Raw genomic sequence first — 17,492 nt, 5'->3', positions numbered from 1 at the left:
TCTTCTTTCAAACCACAATGCTTAAAGTTTAACCAATTTAAATTTAAATACAGGCTAATAATAATATTGAAAATGTAAAGCCAAACGCCCAAAATTAATTTTAATAATTAAAAAATATTTCAGCTTCTGATATAAAATTTTGACCGGTCAAACCTGTTAGTCTTTGTTGTCAGAGAACTAGTTGATGACGTAATAACAATCACAGTTAGTGTCTAATAATCATGATATTAAGATGTATTTTTTTAAAATAAACTGTGTTTTTAATACCTATTATTTTCTTGAAAAAAAAGAATTTTTGAAAAAGTTGAAATATTTTGTAGTGAGATTAGGGTTATCTTTTAGAATATTGAAGTTTTGGATTTTGTGAGACCGAAACACAAAGGTATCGATGAGAAAAGAAAAAGTGGGGTAAGAGCACTAATTGAGGATAATGGTATAGAAGATTAAAAATTTGGAAATCATCTAAACCTGTTAGATGATAAGATCTTCATGTACTTGTGTAGTTGGTTTATGTTTATTTTAGTCAAGAATGTGATGATAGTAATAAAATATTAAGAGGAAATTGGTACATGTGTTTATATATGTTTAATTTCCTAGTTCAGATCTCATGTCAAAAATATTGTTATGTCAAGTAAGATTCTCTTATATGAAAAACGTTTTTTATTATAGACAGGAAAAAAAAGTGTCATGATTAATATATATATATATATATATATATATATATATATATATATATATATATATATATATATATATATATATATATATACACACACATATATATGGCATTTTGAGAAAAAAGGAAAACTACTTTTTAAACATATTTGTTGGAAAAAATATTCCACAAATGTGGTAAATTCTAACAAAACCTGATCAAATTTGAGTAATCCCTTTCTCTATTTTTTTCAAAATGTGTTTAATTAAGAGATAAAATTAATTAAAGTTTTAGTTCATCATAAATTTATGTACTTTAATTGGGTTCATGTTAATTTTTTTTTTCTATTGGATATCAATACATTTTTATAGTTTTTAATTGAATTATTATGTTTTAGTTTTTTTTTTCCTTCGATGATGTTTATTGTTATTTTACATTATCATCTTATTTTCTATCTGAGATTTTATAATTAATATAAAATAATATTAAAATAATAAACAATATTTGTCATTTTACATTAATTAAAAATTCTTAATTTTATTTTAATAGACGATGACAGAAAAATAAGATGACAAACTTAAATAACATTCACATTATCTAATTAACAGAAAAATTAAATAGCTATACTTTCCGAATGTTAGTATTCAATAAACAGACCAAATTTTGATAAGAATTCAATTAAAAGTAGGGGTGACAATTAGGACCTGACCCGTCAGGAGGGCCCGCGAAAAAAATGTGAGACGAGCCAGAGTAGTGAACCTGCAGGCCTGTAGTGTCCTAGTCTGCATAAGCCTGCAGTCCGTCTGGGCTGGCTCGCGTTCCTTGCGGACCGGTTTGCAAGTCCGCATAAAAAAGAAGCTTGCACTTGTATATATTAATTACTTTTTTATGGACTTTTGCATTAACGTTTAAAATTCTTGTATAACTGGAAAAGACAAATATTATGTATTTTTTAATGTGCTAAAATTTAAAGAATACATTTACTTAATTTTGTGAACTTCTTAAAGTTTTCCAATTTTTAAACATTGAAAATTTTATCATAAAAATTAAAAAAAAAAAACGGGTCAGTCCGCGGGCCCACGGGCCCACGGACCCACGAGTCAAGGAATGTGCGGGACGGACTAGTGTTTGCAGCCCGCATAAAGTGTGCGAAACGGGACGAGCCAGTCCGTATTGTGCGGGCCGGACCGACCCGCATTGCCACCCCTAATTAAAAGTATCCAAAGTTATGAGAAAAAAAGAAGAAGTAAAACTTAATAAAACCTAATAAAATTATTTAACATTTATACCACTATTAAAAGAACACATTTATAATTTCCATGGCAATTGTAAAACAATAACCACATCAACCCGCCTAAAAAACTTGAAAAGAAATCTCTTAAACAAAAATGTCAAATTCAAACAAAAATCTGACTTAAATATGATGGGTGAGCAAAGAAAAATCATGAATCAAATGGAGGAATGTTTTACATTAACAACATATTTATTAAAAAGCATTATTCTTGAAAATCTTGGACTCATTAGAGGCATTTATTAGTGAGGCATAGGTTTGGTTTAACCTTTAGCCAAAAAGTTGTGCTTGTTGGGAGTAGACATTTTTTCTTTTTTTTTCCAAGAAGGCGTGAACATGAAAGACTTTGACATTTTGGCATGCATGTTCACACTTGAGATTGCCCTAGATTACAAGGACGATGGGTCCCACACTCCCAAAGCATGATATCACAATTCAACAATATACGCTACTTTTGACCTTGTGTCTCTCTAGTCATAGCCCATCTAACAAGTAAACCAATGTGCTAAAAGCTATGAATGTCATAACTCAATTTGCAATCTCCAAAAATGCAAAAAAGTATAATGTCATGTGCATCTACCAAAACGATACATAAAAAGTCTCCTCATAAAAACCCCATTTCATAACTTAAAGGGTTTCGATGTTTAGGGTTTTGTGTAAAAGCAAATGGGTGATTCATGGAAAACAAGAATCTCAACTACTCTTTCTATGTTTTATGTGTCTTTATTTCTGGACTCTTTTCTTTGAGCATCTGTTTATGTTATATAAGAACAAGATTTTTCAAGGAATTGTGGAAGAAGCATGGCTTTCACACACTCATTTGGTGGTATTTTTAAATTAAAACTTAGTTTTCCTTGGGAATTTATCCATCGTAGTTGTTTCTCACTTCTTCTTTTTTTCATTATGCTTTTTGTGGTTTTGTTCTTATTGCTATTTTAGTTGTGTAAATTTAGTTTTTTTTTTTTAATTTGACTATTTTAGGTTACCTTGACCATTGATATTTAATGAAAAAGGTTGAGATGGAAGTAGTTGTGTGACGTTTCATATTTAATAACAGACAGAATTTTGTGAAAAACAAATACTAAAATTATTAATCTTAAAAAGTTAAAACAGTTGGGAGTTATTTTTGTTTAGACTAATAATGTAAAATTTTAAGTATGGATGGATTGAAAGCTGTTGAAGAAATATTTATAAAACATAATAAACTCTAATACAGCAATTTAATTCAAAGATATTTCAGAAAAAAAATGAGCTTGCATAAAGAAAATGGAAATACAATTCTACTGAAGTGAATAAATGAATTTGAGGGAATAAAGAACAAATTGTGATGTTTGTTTTAAGGGATGAAAAAGTTAAAATGAAGAAATTTGAAAGTAAAATTTAAAAAAGATTGTGAATAATTTGATATATATGATAGATATTTTTTTTAATAGATAAAATTGTTGGATTACAATTTTATTCTTATAGTTAAAATTAATATAAAATAAAATATAATAATAATAATTATTATTGAAAGCATTTCACCATACAATTAAAATTCAAATAAAAGTGAAATAAGTTAATTAAAAGTGAATGATATTTGTGTAGAATGATTTATGTCGGACAGTTTTTCCCTTCTAATCTTTTCACTCGTTCAAGGATGAGATTCAACTCTTCTTCAAATCCATGGAAACAAATGCCGTTGGTAGTCTCTCCCCAATCCTATGTAACAATACATTTATGGAAGCAAACATAAAAGAATACAAAGAGAAAAATAATGTAAGTTTCAAAAACTAGAAAAAGAATATTTTTAAAAGATATAGTGCTCCAATTATAAAGAAAGATTTTCAAAGAAGAAAAAAGCAAAAAACACAAACATAGAGAAAAAACTAAAAAAATTTCAATAATTAAATAAATAAATAAACAAATAACAATACATAACTAATTATTAATGCTAACAAAGATATATACATGTCATCACGTGCATACATAAGTGACGACATCTTTTTGTCAGATAAGTAAATCCTTAATATTATTTGATGATTAAAATTACATCTATTTATTTTTAAAATTTTAAAAATAAATTGAATAAAAGATCGAAACATAGACGAAACCAATGTCATAATTTAGAAATTAAAAACATATTTAATAATATATTTATTTTTGAATAAAAATATAGAATTACATTTATTAAATTTATTCTTAACAGTTATTTCCTAAAAAAATATTGATATGTGGCCTCTAACTACCTTTTCACCATGCACTTGTCACCTTTTTGGGAGAGACACGTCATAGAATATTTTTATGGTGACGATATAACTATGTTTAAGGTTTTAATTCTACTTTAACTTGTCATTTTTTATACCTTATGGTTGCCTTAACTTGGATGAATATCGACCAAAGACTCATCTTAATATTAGGGATGTCAAAAATATCTGTATCCGTGGGTATCCGCGAATAAAATTTGCAATGGGTAGGAAATGGATATTAAAAATAGATACCCGCTACCCGTGAGTATGGGTAGTTTTGATACCCGCATGTTAATGGGTCGGGTACGGGTATTACAGTATCCGTACCCGTGGATACCTGTACCCGCTAAACTTTAACTCACAAAAATATCCTTATATATATGTATAATATATATATATATATATATATATATATATATATATATATATATGTATATATATATATATGTATATATATAATATATATATGTACATATATACATATATATATATATGTATGTATATGTATATATATATACATATACATACATATATATATATATATATATATATATATATATATATATATATATTAGTAAAAAATATTTTGTCCTAATTTTTTATAAGTTGTACATCTTGTCTTCTGTCTTCATCATTAGTATTGATACGTTATCTTCTTTCAAGTATATCCCTTGACATTTTTCTCTTTCCCTTATTTGAAATTGGACATATACATCAAACCCTATATAGATAGTGACATTTATGGTATGCTTGTTGTCAAATGATGGAATCAAAACAAGAATACTTGACACGTGACAGTTGAAGTTTATTATTTGATTATTTTTCAGGAATCAGTCGAAGAAAGTAGGCTTGTCGATCAAAACACTAATTAAAAAATTCTCATTGTGTTGAATGTCATTCTATATTTATTTTTATAATTATTTGGACTTGTATGAACTTGAGTTAATTTGAAATTTATTTAAAATTTATGACAATGATGTATTTTATTTTATTTTAATTTATGATTAAATATTTATTTTTTAAATAATTTTATAAATACCCGCGGGTACCCGTGGATATCCGCGAATATGAAAAAAATAGATGAGTACCCGCATAACGGATACCCGACGGATATGGGTACGGGTACGGGACGAATATTTATCCAGCGGATAAGGTACGAGGGAGCTACTACACGTACCCTACCCGCTCCGTTGACATCCCTACTTAGTATCCTCGTCAATGTTTCCCTTTAAGAATCTACCCAAATGAGTTGATTTTACGGTCCAATTATAATCATATCCATAATATATTCGAAATGTCATAATATATAAGTTATGACTTAACAATCAATATCAAATATATTAAAAGGTACATTAACGTTGTTATTGATTTTCTTGCTGATTTAAAAGTTAAAGATGGTTGTAGTAAATATAGTTTGTTATTCCCCATATGAAATTAGAGACCTAGTTTTTTTTTTTTTTTTTTTTCTTGACTTAGCCACATTGACATAATCTTACCGTTGTTTTCTTTTTCCTTGAAAAAATAGGACATTGTCGAGTTGGAGTACCATAGGGACCAATACATTCACTCGTAATAAAGAAAAGCACAAAAAGGTCAACAGAAGTATTTTTAAAAGCATCCCAAAGGATACAGCTATCAAAACAACCCAATTAGATCAATAAATCGACCAGAAAAATGAAATTAAAAATGGTAGGTGTAAACCAGTTAAGAGTTAATGGCAAACTACCCAAATTCTTCTTCAACAAGAGACATAGAGGTCTCACAAAAATGCTAGTTTTAGATTTTTAAAAAGGTTAGTTTAATTAGTAGTTCATATATTATTTGAGACTTTTATAATAGGCTATTAAATTTTAGGATAATGAAATTTTAACCCATTTTTTTATTTATTTTTAATTTATCATTCTTATCACCCTAGATCATCACATTACATTATTATAAAAAATTTGAAATAAATCATTTAAGAATAATAAAAGTGATAGATTAAAAATGAGTTAAAAAAAATGGATTAAAATATCATTTTTCTAAATTTAATCGCTTTGCAACTCGGTTGTTCCAAAAACTTAAAAACTTATATTTAACTCAATCTGTGTAATCATTACCTTAATGGTAAGGTACTGTCAGAAACACGAAGTGCCCACACAGTAAAACAAGATTTCAACCTTTCACCATCAAACATTTGGCACTGACCTCCATATGGTAGTAATCGAAATCGAAGCTTCCGTGAATGAGCAGAGCGACATCTGGGTACAAATGAAAGGCGTGCGTTAGTGTTTGACGTCAATAGATTTGCATCCACATCTTACGTTGTAATTGATTCATCAATAATTGCAGCATAACTGGTTGAAGTGACTTCAAAGGAAAAAATCCGATTTTCTACAAACACTCGTTAACAGACACAAGCAAATCTTCTCAAGTAAACTCATGGTCCCTAAACCCTAAAATTTTGTAAATCGCTATCACATTAGCTCTTTAATTTTAAAAAACTAATAAAAAATCTCTATGGGTATAAATTGGTAATAACAGTACTTAAAATGTTTTAAAAGGGTATTACTCTGATAATAATAATAATAATATTAATAATATTCACACATATTTCAAGAAGCCTAAGTTTAAGGACTCGTTTAACATCCCAAAGACCTGAGTAACATTTTCAACTTCAGAAATCAAATTCGCAGCGGGTACCACTTTCAGGACTAAAGTAACTCTATCCGTCTTTAATGTGGCACGTCAACTTTACACGTTAACTATTAATACGTATTTAGAAATGTGCCCCACTTAACAAAACAAATCACGTCAAATGAGTCTTCAATATTAAAGGTAGAACTAGGAACTTCTACTCTAAAGTGAAAAACCATGTGCATGATGCATTATCAAACATGCTATATTGGAATACCCACGACCATAATATTAGCTGAAGCTTAGTTCCCTAGAAAAGAAAAAAACTCAATTCAATGGATATCTTTGTAAATACATGCCCCCAAAGCTCCACGTCCAACCATCTCAACTAACATGAAATTCTGTCATTCAACTAAAGTCTTCATCTGCGAAAAATTGTCAGTCCCACAATAATACAACATCTTCCCGATTCCTAATATTAAAATAAAACAAATGTGTTAAAGCTACACAAAACATCTGTTAAGATTGGACAAAGATACAAACTCAATTAATGGATGAGGGGAGGCCCTCACATGAGTTCCTCGTTGGCTTTAATTGAAGGAACACTTGTACGGAAACCCTACATCCCAGTTCTCACTCACCAATATCAGTGTCCTTGTCTGTCTGCTACACTCCGCAATGCATCGACTTTCTGCTTAGTTCCTATTAGCGAAAGTTTCCTTTCCCAGCACAGCAGCAGAGACATGTTAACCTTTAAAACCAATCAACTTGTATATTTACATAGCCAAGTTGGCACATGCATGATCAAGTAAGAGACCTCCCAGCCCACTCTCGTTCTCGTCTCTTTTGTTTGGCAATCATCCTATTAAACTTTTCTTTTCCCTTTTCCAGAAGTGGGTCGTGCACAACATAGTCATTTGGGTCCTCATTACGTGACATGCGGTCCTGCACGGTTACAAGAAAATTACAGGCAATGTGTAAGGGTGTAAGAAAGCAGGGATGTTATTTCAATAGAATTATTGCAGATATCTTAGAGCACGCGGATATTTATTTCAATAGAATTGTCTAATTTCAAAAATTTTCTTCATGTATGTAGAAGAAATTTTCAGATTATTTCTGACAACTGACAGATGAAAATGAAAAGACAGGTGAAACACATAATTTGGAGGGAAAATAAAATGATTTTAAAATCCACAGTTTATACAGCCCATCTAGAAGAAATGCGAAAAGAAAACTCACCTTGCCAGACTCGGGGGCAAATTTTAAACTGACACCTCTCCAGTCAGACAAATCCTCATTTTTAACATCTTCAGATTCGCTTGGGGGTGTCTCCTTTGCTGCATAAGAATTCTTAAACTTTTGAAGTTTAGCCAGAACCTAAAGATAGAGATACAAAGGGAACAATGTTACTCGGGAAAAGTACTTGAAAACACACAAGCATATTATGATATTATCTATCACAAAAGAACCCTCAAACGACTAAAAATTTAGAAACAAAAAATTAACCCCATAATCCGGAAGGTTCAGACAATAACAAATGTTCAATTAACTGTCAATCTTGTTTATCTAGAAATTGAGTCAACTACTCTTAACATGTCATGGTAAAGTATTAGTCAGGGTATCGTTTCCTTTTGTTAGAAGTGGGCTTTAAAGCCAAACTCAACCCCACAAAACCGGCTTGTAAGGTGACGTTTGCACCTCACTTATATACTATGAATTGGCCTTATTTCTAGTCGATGTGGGACTTCCAACACTCCCCCTCACGCCAAGGTATATTCATCTCGTGCGTGGATAAGAAATTAGTGGATGGTCCGTTAGCGGCCCGATATCGGGTAAAACATAATGTCCAAAAAAGTTCGCTAGAATACGCTCTAACTTGGCTCTGGTTTGCACCTCACTTATATACTATGAATTGGCCTTATCTCTAGTCGATGTGAGACTTCCAACACCTTTCAATTACATTTTTGATAGTCTAGAATGCTCAAGAACACAAGAAAAAAAAAAGACTACAAAAGGAATAAGAAAACAGAAAATAAAAAAAATTAAAACATACTTCATCTTCGCGCCCTTGAAGTCGGCGTTTCTTCTGCTTCTGCAATTGTCTTCCTCTCTCAGTTTCATTTAATAGTTGCAGATCTGCATCTGCATTAGCCATTCGTTCAGCTCTTGCTTCAGATCCCACTCCCTTTTTCTTCATGGACAACTTTTCCACCTTTGGTTGATCCTCATCAACACTGGCAGCATTGGACCTAACAAGTAGACAGTCAACCATTTACTCAAGTTTAGACCAATTACAAAATGCTTGAATAATCACACAAGCCACGAAACAAGCTTACATATGCAGAAAATCCAATAGATACAAAAAATGTCTACTTGGAAATCCAAGCAAGCAAACTTCATAGGCAATACAAGGCTAACAAGAAGCCACTTTAAAATATTTCTGGGGCAGCTAATTGATAGATTATGTAGCTACTTTAAAAAAATGATACAACTAGGAGTATAACTAGCAATTTTTCAAATGCCAGAACGTAATCAAGGCACAGTAACCTGATTACAGTGGATTTCTCAGGTAATGCAGCCATGGGTTAGGAATCTCCATATTCTTTAAGGAGAAATGTCAAACGTCAGAATGATATCTATATGAAGAAATATAGACATGCATATGCATATCCTGGGACTTTGGACTTGGAGAATTGAACTACAGACTAGTTAGTAAATATTATCCTTTTTGTATGAAACTAAGAAAAAAACATGCAAGCACAATATGTTTTCATTGCACAGGCATGGTTCCTAAGGTGAACTAAATGTGATATGAATCCAGCACAACCATCTAATAATTTCCTCTATGACTCTAACTTGGGTCCACCTTGGCCACAAGTTCTGGCTTTGTTGCCAAGTATGATATATAAGGAACATAGAGTATGTAAGGGGCCACAGGCTCCCCATAATGAGCCTAATAATATATCATTCTTGTTTCACAGCCACATTTTACAATTTAAAAGAGCTGAAATTTTTTATCGCATTATATATCATGCCATTCAAAATATCCACATTGACACTTTTGTGGCAACAGCTAAAACACATACTTGAGCTCTAAATGTTGCCATAATAGAATTTCACAGATGGATAGTTTTACCTTGGTGCTGAAGTATCATGATTCTCTGGAATGGACCTTCCTGCTGCTTAAGAAAACAATGATGTGAGTCTTAGCAATAAAAAAAATATTTTGAATACGAATAGTACATAAAAAGAAGGAAAATTATAAAATGTTCCAAGGAATCAACAGTTTAAATCTTAGTAAGCATAACGATTATTGCATTCACAAATAAGACAAACTTCTGCCACAGATTTATAAAAAAAATAGATCTCTATTACCATAAATGATTACTGCATTCACAAATAAGACAAACTTCTGCAATAGATTTATAAAATAAAATACATCTCCGTTACCATTAAATTAAATGCATCTTAGAATGTTGTCATTTTATTTGCTCTTGTAATGCAAAAAGTAGCAAACATTCCCCTCAAGTGTTGAGAACACGAAAATGTATTTATAATTTACACTCAACTTAAAAGATCTAATATGCTATAAGCAGTTGCAAAGTGTCTCAATCAATTGTTCCTGCAACAATTAGCATCTTCTAATCATTTTCTCCCTTGTTAGGACTAGCATTTTTATTGTACACGTTTAGTTTTTTATTCCATTTGACAGGTGCCATATGTCACTTCTACAACTTGATTCTTCCACATACTATGCCTTTCAAAATTTTCGCTATTACATGTTTGTTATATTCGTGTTGATGCAACAAGCATTACAAAAAGAGTGAGAGTTTAATTTCACACATCAAAAGTATCTCATTCCTATGTTTTGTTTTCAAAATTTACAGATGGGATGCGGAAGTAGGAAGTGGCCTAATTGCTACATAATTTATCTTCTGTTGGAAATGAAGAAGGAATAAACATGGAAGTCTGACAGTAACTGTAATAGTATAATGTCACAGCTATAAGACAATTGAACCTTGCATGAGTAGAACATGAAAGGCTTCCTTGATCAGAGGTTGAGATGTTACAACTAAGAAACTGCAATAAAATATATTGAAGACAATTTGAAGTACCTTTTTGCGACTTAGGCTTAGGAGGGAGATCACCCAACTCCTTCCTCTTTTTTAGTATCTGCATGCGCATTCTTGAATCAAAATCCGCTTCATCATCATCACTTGAATCAAGACGGGCAACGTTACCAGGTGCTGAATCTTTCTGAGGCTCTTCTTTCTTTGCATTAAGTGTCTCCCTAACAGACAACTGCAGATCTCTTCTTGACGAACTCTGCAAAATAAATACAAGCAATTTATGTTTGTGACAATTTGATGTAACATTTGTATTGTTAGTTTCCATTGAGATATGAACTTTCAGGTTGAAATTATCAAATGACTATGTCAGATGGAGTCTCTTGGAGCTGTAAGCCAAAGCAGTAACCCGCAAATAATTAACAGATAAAGTACTAAAAATTGCCATTATCAGGTAAGAGTTGTACTATAGGAACAAAAGAAATACTATAAGAAAGGTCTTATTACCAATTCACTATCAGGTGTTTCTTCCTTTAGAAGACGAGGATCATTCAAGACATCGTGACTGCTCTTGATCTTTTGCTTCACCAACACCAATTCCTTTTCCTCTTCTTCAGCTTCTTCCCCAAATGAAAGCAAGTTCAATTTTCTGTAATTGAATTTACAAATCAATAAGCAACCTGCTGCTTAGAAAGTAAGCATTCTGCATTGAGTTCTAAGACATTTTTCTTCAACAGGAAGTTGAACTTACTTTACACCTTTCTTCTTTGGCTCTTTACTTTCAGTATCAACTCTAGCTTCAGTCCGAGATTTCTGAAGTGTTCTTGGAACAATATCTTCAAATGGATTCCATAACACCTAAAATATGCATATTAAGATGACATTAGTGAGGATTAATTATCTGTCTGCACTGGACACAAACTTCAATGTTTTAGCAATACAAATCAAAAGCACAACGAACCTCAACTGATAAAATCTTTGGCGGATCTAAAGGCCTGTCATTCTTATCAGTTTCAACTTCACCCAGTCTCAAAAGATTATACATTGTATCTCCTGTCACCTGAGTCAAATAACAGTGAGAACAGCCAATCATCCTTAAATATCACAAACAGAAAGTTTTACTTCAGCATAACTGCAATTGTATTCTTTAGGGATTTTTCACTTGAATGTGGTGATATGGAAGGCACGGTATCCGCTAACGTCCCATCACTGACTTGGCCCAGGCTAAGTGAAAATGAAGTGGTGGGCCTACCCATCCCAACCAGGGGTATGCTGGAATTGATTTTTTTTTTTTTTCATTTTCTGTTTGCAATTTTACATATTTCATTTTGTTTTCACTTTGTTTCCATTTTCAAAAGTGTAGCAAAACGAGGAACACAACCTTTCATTGTTTTCAATTTTATTTTATAATCTCACCATTTCTTATACAAATCTTGGAAAACATGAAATAAAGAAAAAAAGAGTGACACTACATAATTAAAAGTGCACACAGAAAATAAAAACAGAAATTGTTTCCTTGGACAGAACTCCTCTTACTTTTCCAAAAATGGTATGCTTGCGGTCAAGCCAGTCACAACGATCGAGGGTGATGAAAAACTGACTTCCATTGGAATTTGGAGATCCAGCACTTGCCATCGCAACTATTCCTCTGTGCTTGAATTTTAAACGAGAATGAAACTCATCAGCAAAAACACCACCATAAATGCTTTCACCTCCTACAACAACAGCAACAAAACAATTAGTTTCTTTATTAAAAGACCCACTAAACAGTCAGAAGAATCACAAACAAAACAGTATCCACAAGTCACATAAATCAGCTAGCAACAATGGTGGAATATTGCAGTTTCCTTAAATCAATGCAAAACCAAACCCTATTCATGGTGGAAAATCTGAATTGATTTTGCCTCCTATTAGACGTTATTTCAGTAAAAAAAGACAATATTTGTTTACTGTTAACCAAAATTGATTTTGCCTCCAAACCTCAGCTCTATTGTAAGTGATAAAAGGTAGTTTCTACTTTAGATTGAAAAGCTTGTCAGAATAACTCTTACATCAAACTTGTCTTCAAGATAAAAAAGAAGCATCCCAAAGCAACCTAAAGTTGCTTGAAGTTAAAATCAATTATGAATCAAGAATTAAGGGTTTGTTTGGATGAGTTTCTCCATAAGTTCATTCTAAGAGAGAAAAATAAGGAAAAAACTCAAATTAGTTTCTCTAGAAGATAAAATTAACTTGTGCACAAGTTACAGATAAAAATTTAAAGAAGCTATATAGAGAACTTTTACAAGTTATGCATAAGTTAATTTTAGCTTATGAAAAAGCTAATGTCAATTTTTCCTCTTATTTTTCTTTTGTGGAAAGAACTTATGGAGAAACTCATCCAAACAAGTCTTCAACGTGCATACATTTCACTAAACTCCGCTAACTAATAATTTCAATTCAACGTGATTCCAAATAATCCAACCACAAAGCTAAAAACATTAAAGTGATAAAAAAAAAAAGCAGCTTCTGCTTTAGACTGAAAAAATTGCACTAAATTTTACATCAAACTTGCTTTCAGAACAAAAACGCATCCAAATCAAGTTAACCAGTATTTCAATGTGATCCTGAATTATCTAACACAATCTGTAAACACACTTTAAAGTGTTAAAAAGATAGCAATTTGCTTTCGATTGAAAAAAATTACATTATATATTTTACATATCCAAACATAAATCAATATAACTAGTATTTCAAAACAATTCTGAATACTCTAACACACATTAAAGCAATACTGCTCTAGATTGAAAACGTATACATTATGTTTTACATTTTACATCAAACTCGCATTCAGGAAAAAGCTAATCCAAGCACAGATCAATTCGCTACAACTTCCATTTTAACTAAAACTAAGCCAATTTCCCAGAACAAATTCATATAAAATCAATTACGCAAACGCTCACTCATAGTTTTACGACCAATTACGGAGAAACGAAAGCGGAAGGGCGCTAATTAGAGCGCGTGGACTCACCGGTGCCGGAGCCGGAAGGGTCGCCAGCTTGGACGAGGAAGTCCTTGATGACGCGGTGGAAGATAGTGTTGTCGTAATAGTTTTCGAGGCAGAGCTGCACGAAGTTCCTCACGGCTTTTGGAGCCTCCTTCGGCCATAGCTCGATGTCCAATGGTCCGCGCGTGGTGCTCACTACCACTTTCCCCTTTGTTGGAGGTTCTAGAACGTAAACCGACGACATCTTCGACTGTTTCGATCGCGTAACCACCACCAGCACCACCACCCACGGTAACTCTGTGTGAGGGTTTTGGTTTTGCTAAGGATTTCAGAATCAAATTGATTCTGTGTTCTTAGCACTCCCGATTCTTTTTTCTTATTATTTATTAAACAAATAATATAGTTTTTCGGCAAATTAGTTTTTTCGTATTTAATTTCTTTCCGTCGAAATAAATATAGAATAAATTTTTATTTTCAATTACATAAAAAAAGTCTTTAAATTTTGTAAAATAATGAATTTTTTTTAAATTTCAAAAAACAATTTATAGTTAAAAAATAGTGATCTCAACTTTAACGGATTTATAAAATACGAAATCATAATAATTGTAATATTTTTATAAATTTAAATGTAAATATTTTATGTAATTAAAAAATAAATGATAAAAATTATGTGTATTTATAATTTATAATGGTAAAATATATTTTTATATATTATCTTGTTTTCTACATCGTATCAAGAGTCTCAAATTATTCATGACTACATGATATCAAGAATTTTGAATGATCCATGATTCATATGAGATTCTTGCATTAGTTTCTCTTTCCTAAATCCTAAATTTTAAGTCCTTAGTCTTCTTCGCAAATTTTATAATTGAGAAGGATTCTTGCAGAGTTCCCCTTTCCTAAACTCCAAGTCCAAAGCCTCTTTTGCAATTTTTTAGGTTTCATCTGATCACAATTTTATCTTTTGCTTTGAGGCGTTTTTGGAGAATTTGCACCATGTTATTTATGCCATTTTATGGTATTTGCAATCCTCTAATATTGAGTTTGTATTTTATTTTGTTCATTGTTTCCGCTATGTGGTTTGTATTTCTCTTTTTTGTATTCGATGATTTGTTATGACGACTTGTAAAGATGATTCTCTTCCGTCTATTAGTGTGCAGTTGGATGGTAAAAATTATTCCTACCAGAGTTTTGTTATGAAAAAATTTCTTCGTGAAAAGTCCGTGTGGTTTTATATTTCAGGTGTTAAGGCAAAACTGATTGACACCAAAGTTGATGATTATGCTATTGCTTTAGAAGTATGGGAAGTTGATAACTCTCAAATTATCACTTGGATAATAATTCTGTCACACACTCGATTGAAGCTCAATTGGCAAAATATAATACTTCAAAGGAGGTATAAGATCATTTATCTCGATTGTATACACTGTTTAATAATGCCAAATAGTATCAACTTGAGACAGATATTCGTGCACTAAAGCAAAATGACATGAGCATTTAGGAATTTTCATGACAACCTTATGAGATCAACTTGCTTTGACTGAGCCTGTAGAATTGAGTGCTTTTGCATCGTATATTACTCGTAGGGAATCACAACGTTTGGTTCAATTTTTTATGACCTTGCGTAGTGATTTTGAAAGTTATGTGATTCAATTTTGCATCGTAACCCTCAGCCTTTATTGATGATGTTGTCAATGAATTATTAGCAAACAAAATTAGAATTGCTTCCCAACCGCGGGCCAACATAGCCTTGCAATCTCAAGGTACATCATCACTAAATATATCTTCTAACGAATGGATCATTGACTCAGATGCCACTAATCATATGTTACATCATTTGTCTTTTTTGTTTCATTATCACCTAACTCATCCATGTTAATTGCAACTGCTAACAGTGATTCAGTTCCATTATCTGGTATTAGTACCATTGCCACACCATCTTTATTGTTGTCTGATGTTTACTACATACCTAGTCTTACTATGAATCTTGCTTTTTATTGGGAAGAACTGTGATTCTGGATATAATGTGTATTTCACTCCATCTGAATGTTTTGTACAGGACTGTACATCTCAAAAGGTGATTGAGATAGGATGTATGCAAGGTGGATTATATCTTCGTTCTGTTTGTCTTCTTTTTCACCTTTTTATTTGTGTCATTGACAATTTTGTCGTGAAGCGATCAAATTAATATTATTTATCTATAACAACTTTAGCATTGTTAAGAAAGTAGAAAGGGTAGAGTAACTCAAAGTCGTCTCTTAACTAACACATAATTATTTTTTAACAAATTAGTTCTTATAAAAACTATACAAAAGAGTTAGTCAAATTATAAGAGAAATAAGATAAATGAAAGAAAGAAATAGAATTGAAAAAAGATAAAAACAATAGTAAAGAAAACAAGTTAATTTCACTATTTTTTCAAAATAGGATTCACCATTGGTTTTCTAAAGATTATTGTTATTGATTTCAAATTAATCAATGTAGCTTCTCAATTAATTTGTTGGCGTCCTCACTTTTAACCAAAATAACTTATCAATCAAAAGCAAGAACTTTATAGATTAATCATAGTAAATCTAATCAAAGTAACTTCTCAATTAAATATTACTGTGCCTAATCATGTTTATTCTCTTACCCCTTGTATATAGTAAAAACCCAATTAACTAAAGTAACTTCTTGATTAATTATAATTAGTGTTTTCACCTTTAATCAAAGTAACTTCTCAAATATTAGTCAAAATTTATTCAATCATATGAAAGTTTCTAAAATTAACCAAAGTAAATTCTCAATTAAAATTTAAAAACCCTTAGCCAACTTGCTACAATGCAAAAATTATTACTTTTACTATATTAAGAACCAAAAGACATAAATGAAAATAATCACAACAAGAATAAAAAGAACAAACAAATTACCTTAGAATTCAATTAAGAAATTACAGTGGAACTAACCTTTGAAGCCTAGCCTCCATGTAATGCAAAAGTAAGAAGTTGGAGAAGAAAGTAAACAGAAAGAACGGAATTAGGCCTCCCTAAGGGATCCTAAACGCCAAAGTGTCGAGTTTCTCCTTTTCTACTTTCCCTTGGTCTTTTTATACAGGCCTTGATTAGACTTGAATCTTATATTTTATGTTGCTTAAATCTTTTATCTTTTGACATACTATCTCTCAAATAATTAACAGATTTCATCAGTTTCTAAAATATTTGGAAGATTTTCTCTATTGATAATTTGAGATATACCAAAGATAATTAATTATTCAACAACTTAATTTTTGTTCAATTTTTAATTCTAGCTTTCTTGTTTGACCATTTGACAACCTTTAACCAGAATTTACCCAGAGTTGATTACTTTGACCAATTTTGACCCATTATCTGTCTAATTAGAGGCTTTCACGTGGCATACCTTTCTTTCTCCAAAATTTGGGTTTCTCAAGTGTTGTTGCCCGATGATTCCATGGTTCACGCGTGGCTGCTAGTGGTTGATTTCGCAAGTTGCTCGATGGAGTTCATCTTGCTGCGTTTAATGCAGGTTTTGATGCGAAGTCCATTGCCACCAACAAAATGTCCTATTAGATCTCGTTGGATATACAAAATCAAGACAAAAATCAGATGGCTCAGTTGAAATTTATAAAGTTAGACTTGTTGCTAAAGGA

General features: G+C 31.5%; 1 protein-coding gene across 1 annotated transcript; it reads right to left on the bottom strand.

Annotated features, from left to right (window-relative positions):
• Nucleotides 1-7,056: 7,056 nt before the first annotated feature.
• On the bottom strand, nucleotides 7,057-14,208 carry LOC114194775 (Cyclophilin-like peptidyl-prolyl cis-trans isomerase family protein). The gene is made up of 10 exons (XM_028085184.2): nucleotides 13,868-14,208; nucleotides 12,394-12,572; nucleotides 11,819-11,917; nucleotides 11,609-11,715; nucleotides 11,365-11,506; nucleotides 10,906-11,116; nucleotides 9,927-9,969; nucleotides 8,844-9,039; nucleotides 8,030-8,167; nucleotides 7,057-7,735 (listed from the first exon to the last, which is right to left on the bottom strand). Exons 1-10 carry the CDS (start codon nucleotides 14,085-14,087, stop codon nucleotides 7,595-7,597), a joined length of 1,476 nt encoding a protein of 491 aa, XP_027940985.1. The 5' UTR covers nucleotides 14,088-14,208; the 3' UTR covers nucleotides 7,057-7,594.
• Between the last annotated feature and the right edge of the window lie 3,284 nt (nucleotides 14,209-17,492).

Source organism: Vigna unguiculata, chromosome 8, assembly GCF_037176805.1.
Source record: "Vigna unguiculata cultivar grain cowpea cultivar isolate G323 ecotype 2 chromosome 8, ASM3717680v1, whole genome shotgun sequence".
Classification (NCBI taxonomy): Eukaryota; Viridiplantae; Streptophyta; class Magnoliopsida; order Fabales; family Fabaceae; genus Vigna; species Vigna unguiculata.
The sequence above is the reverse complement of the archived record's forward strand: the minus strand, read 5'-3'. Positions and strand labels throughout refer to the sequence as shown.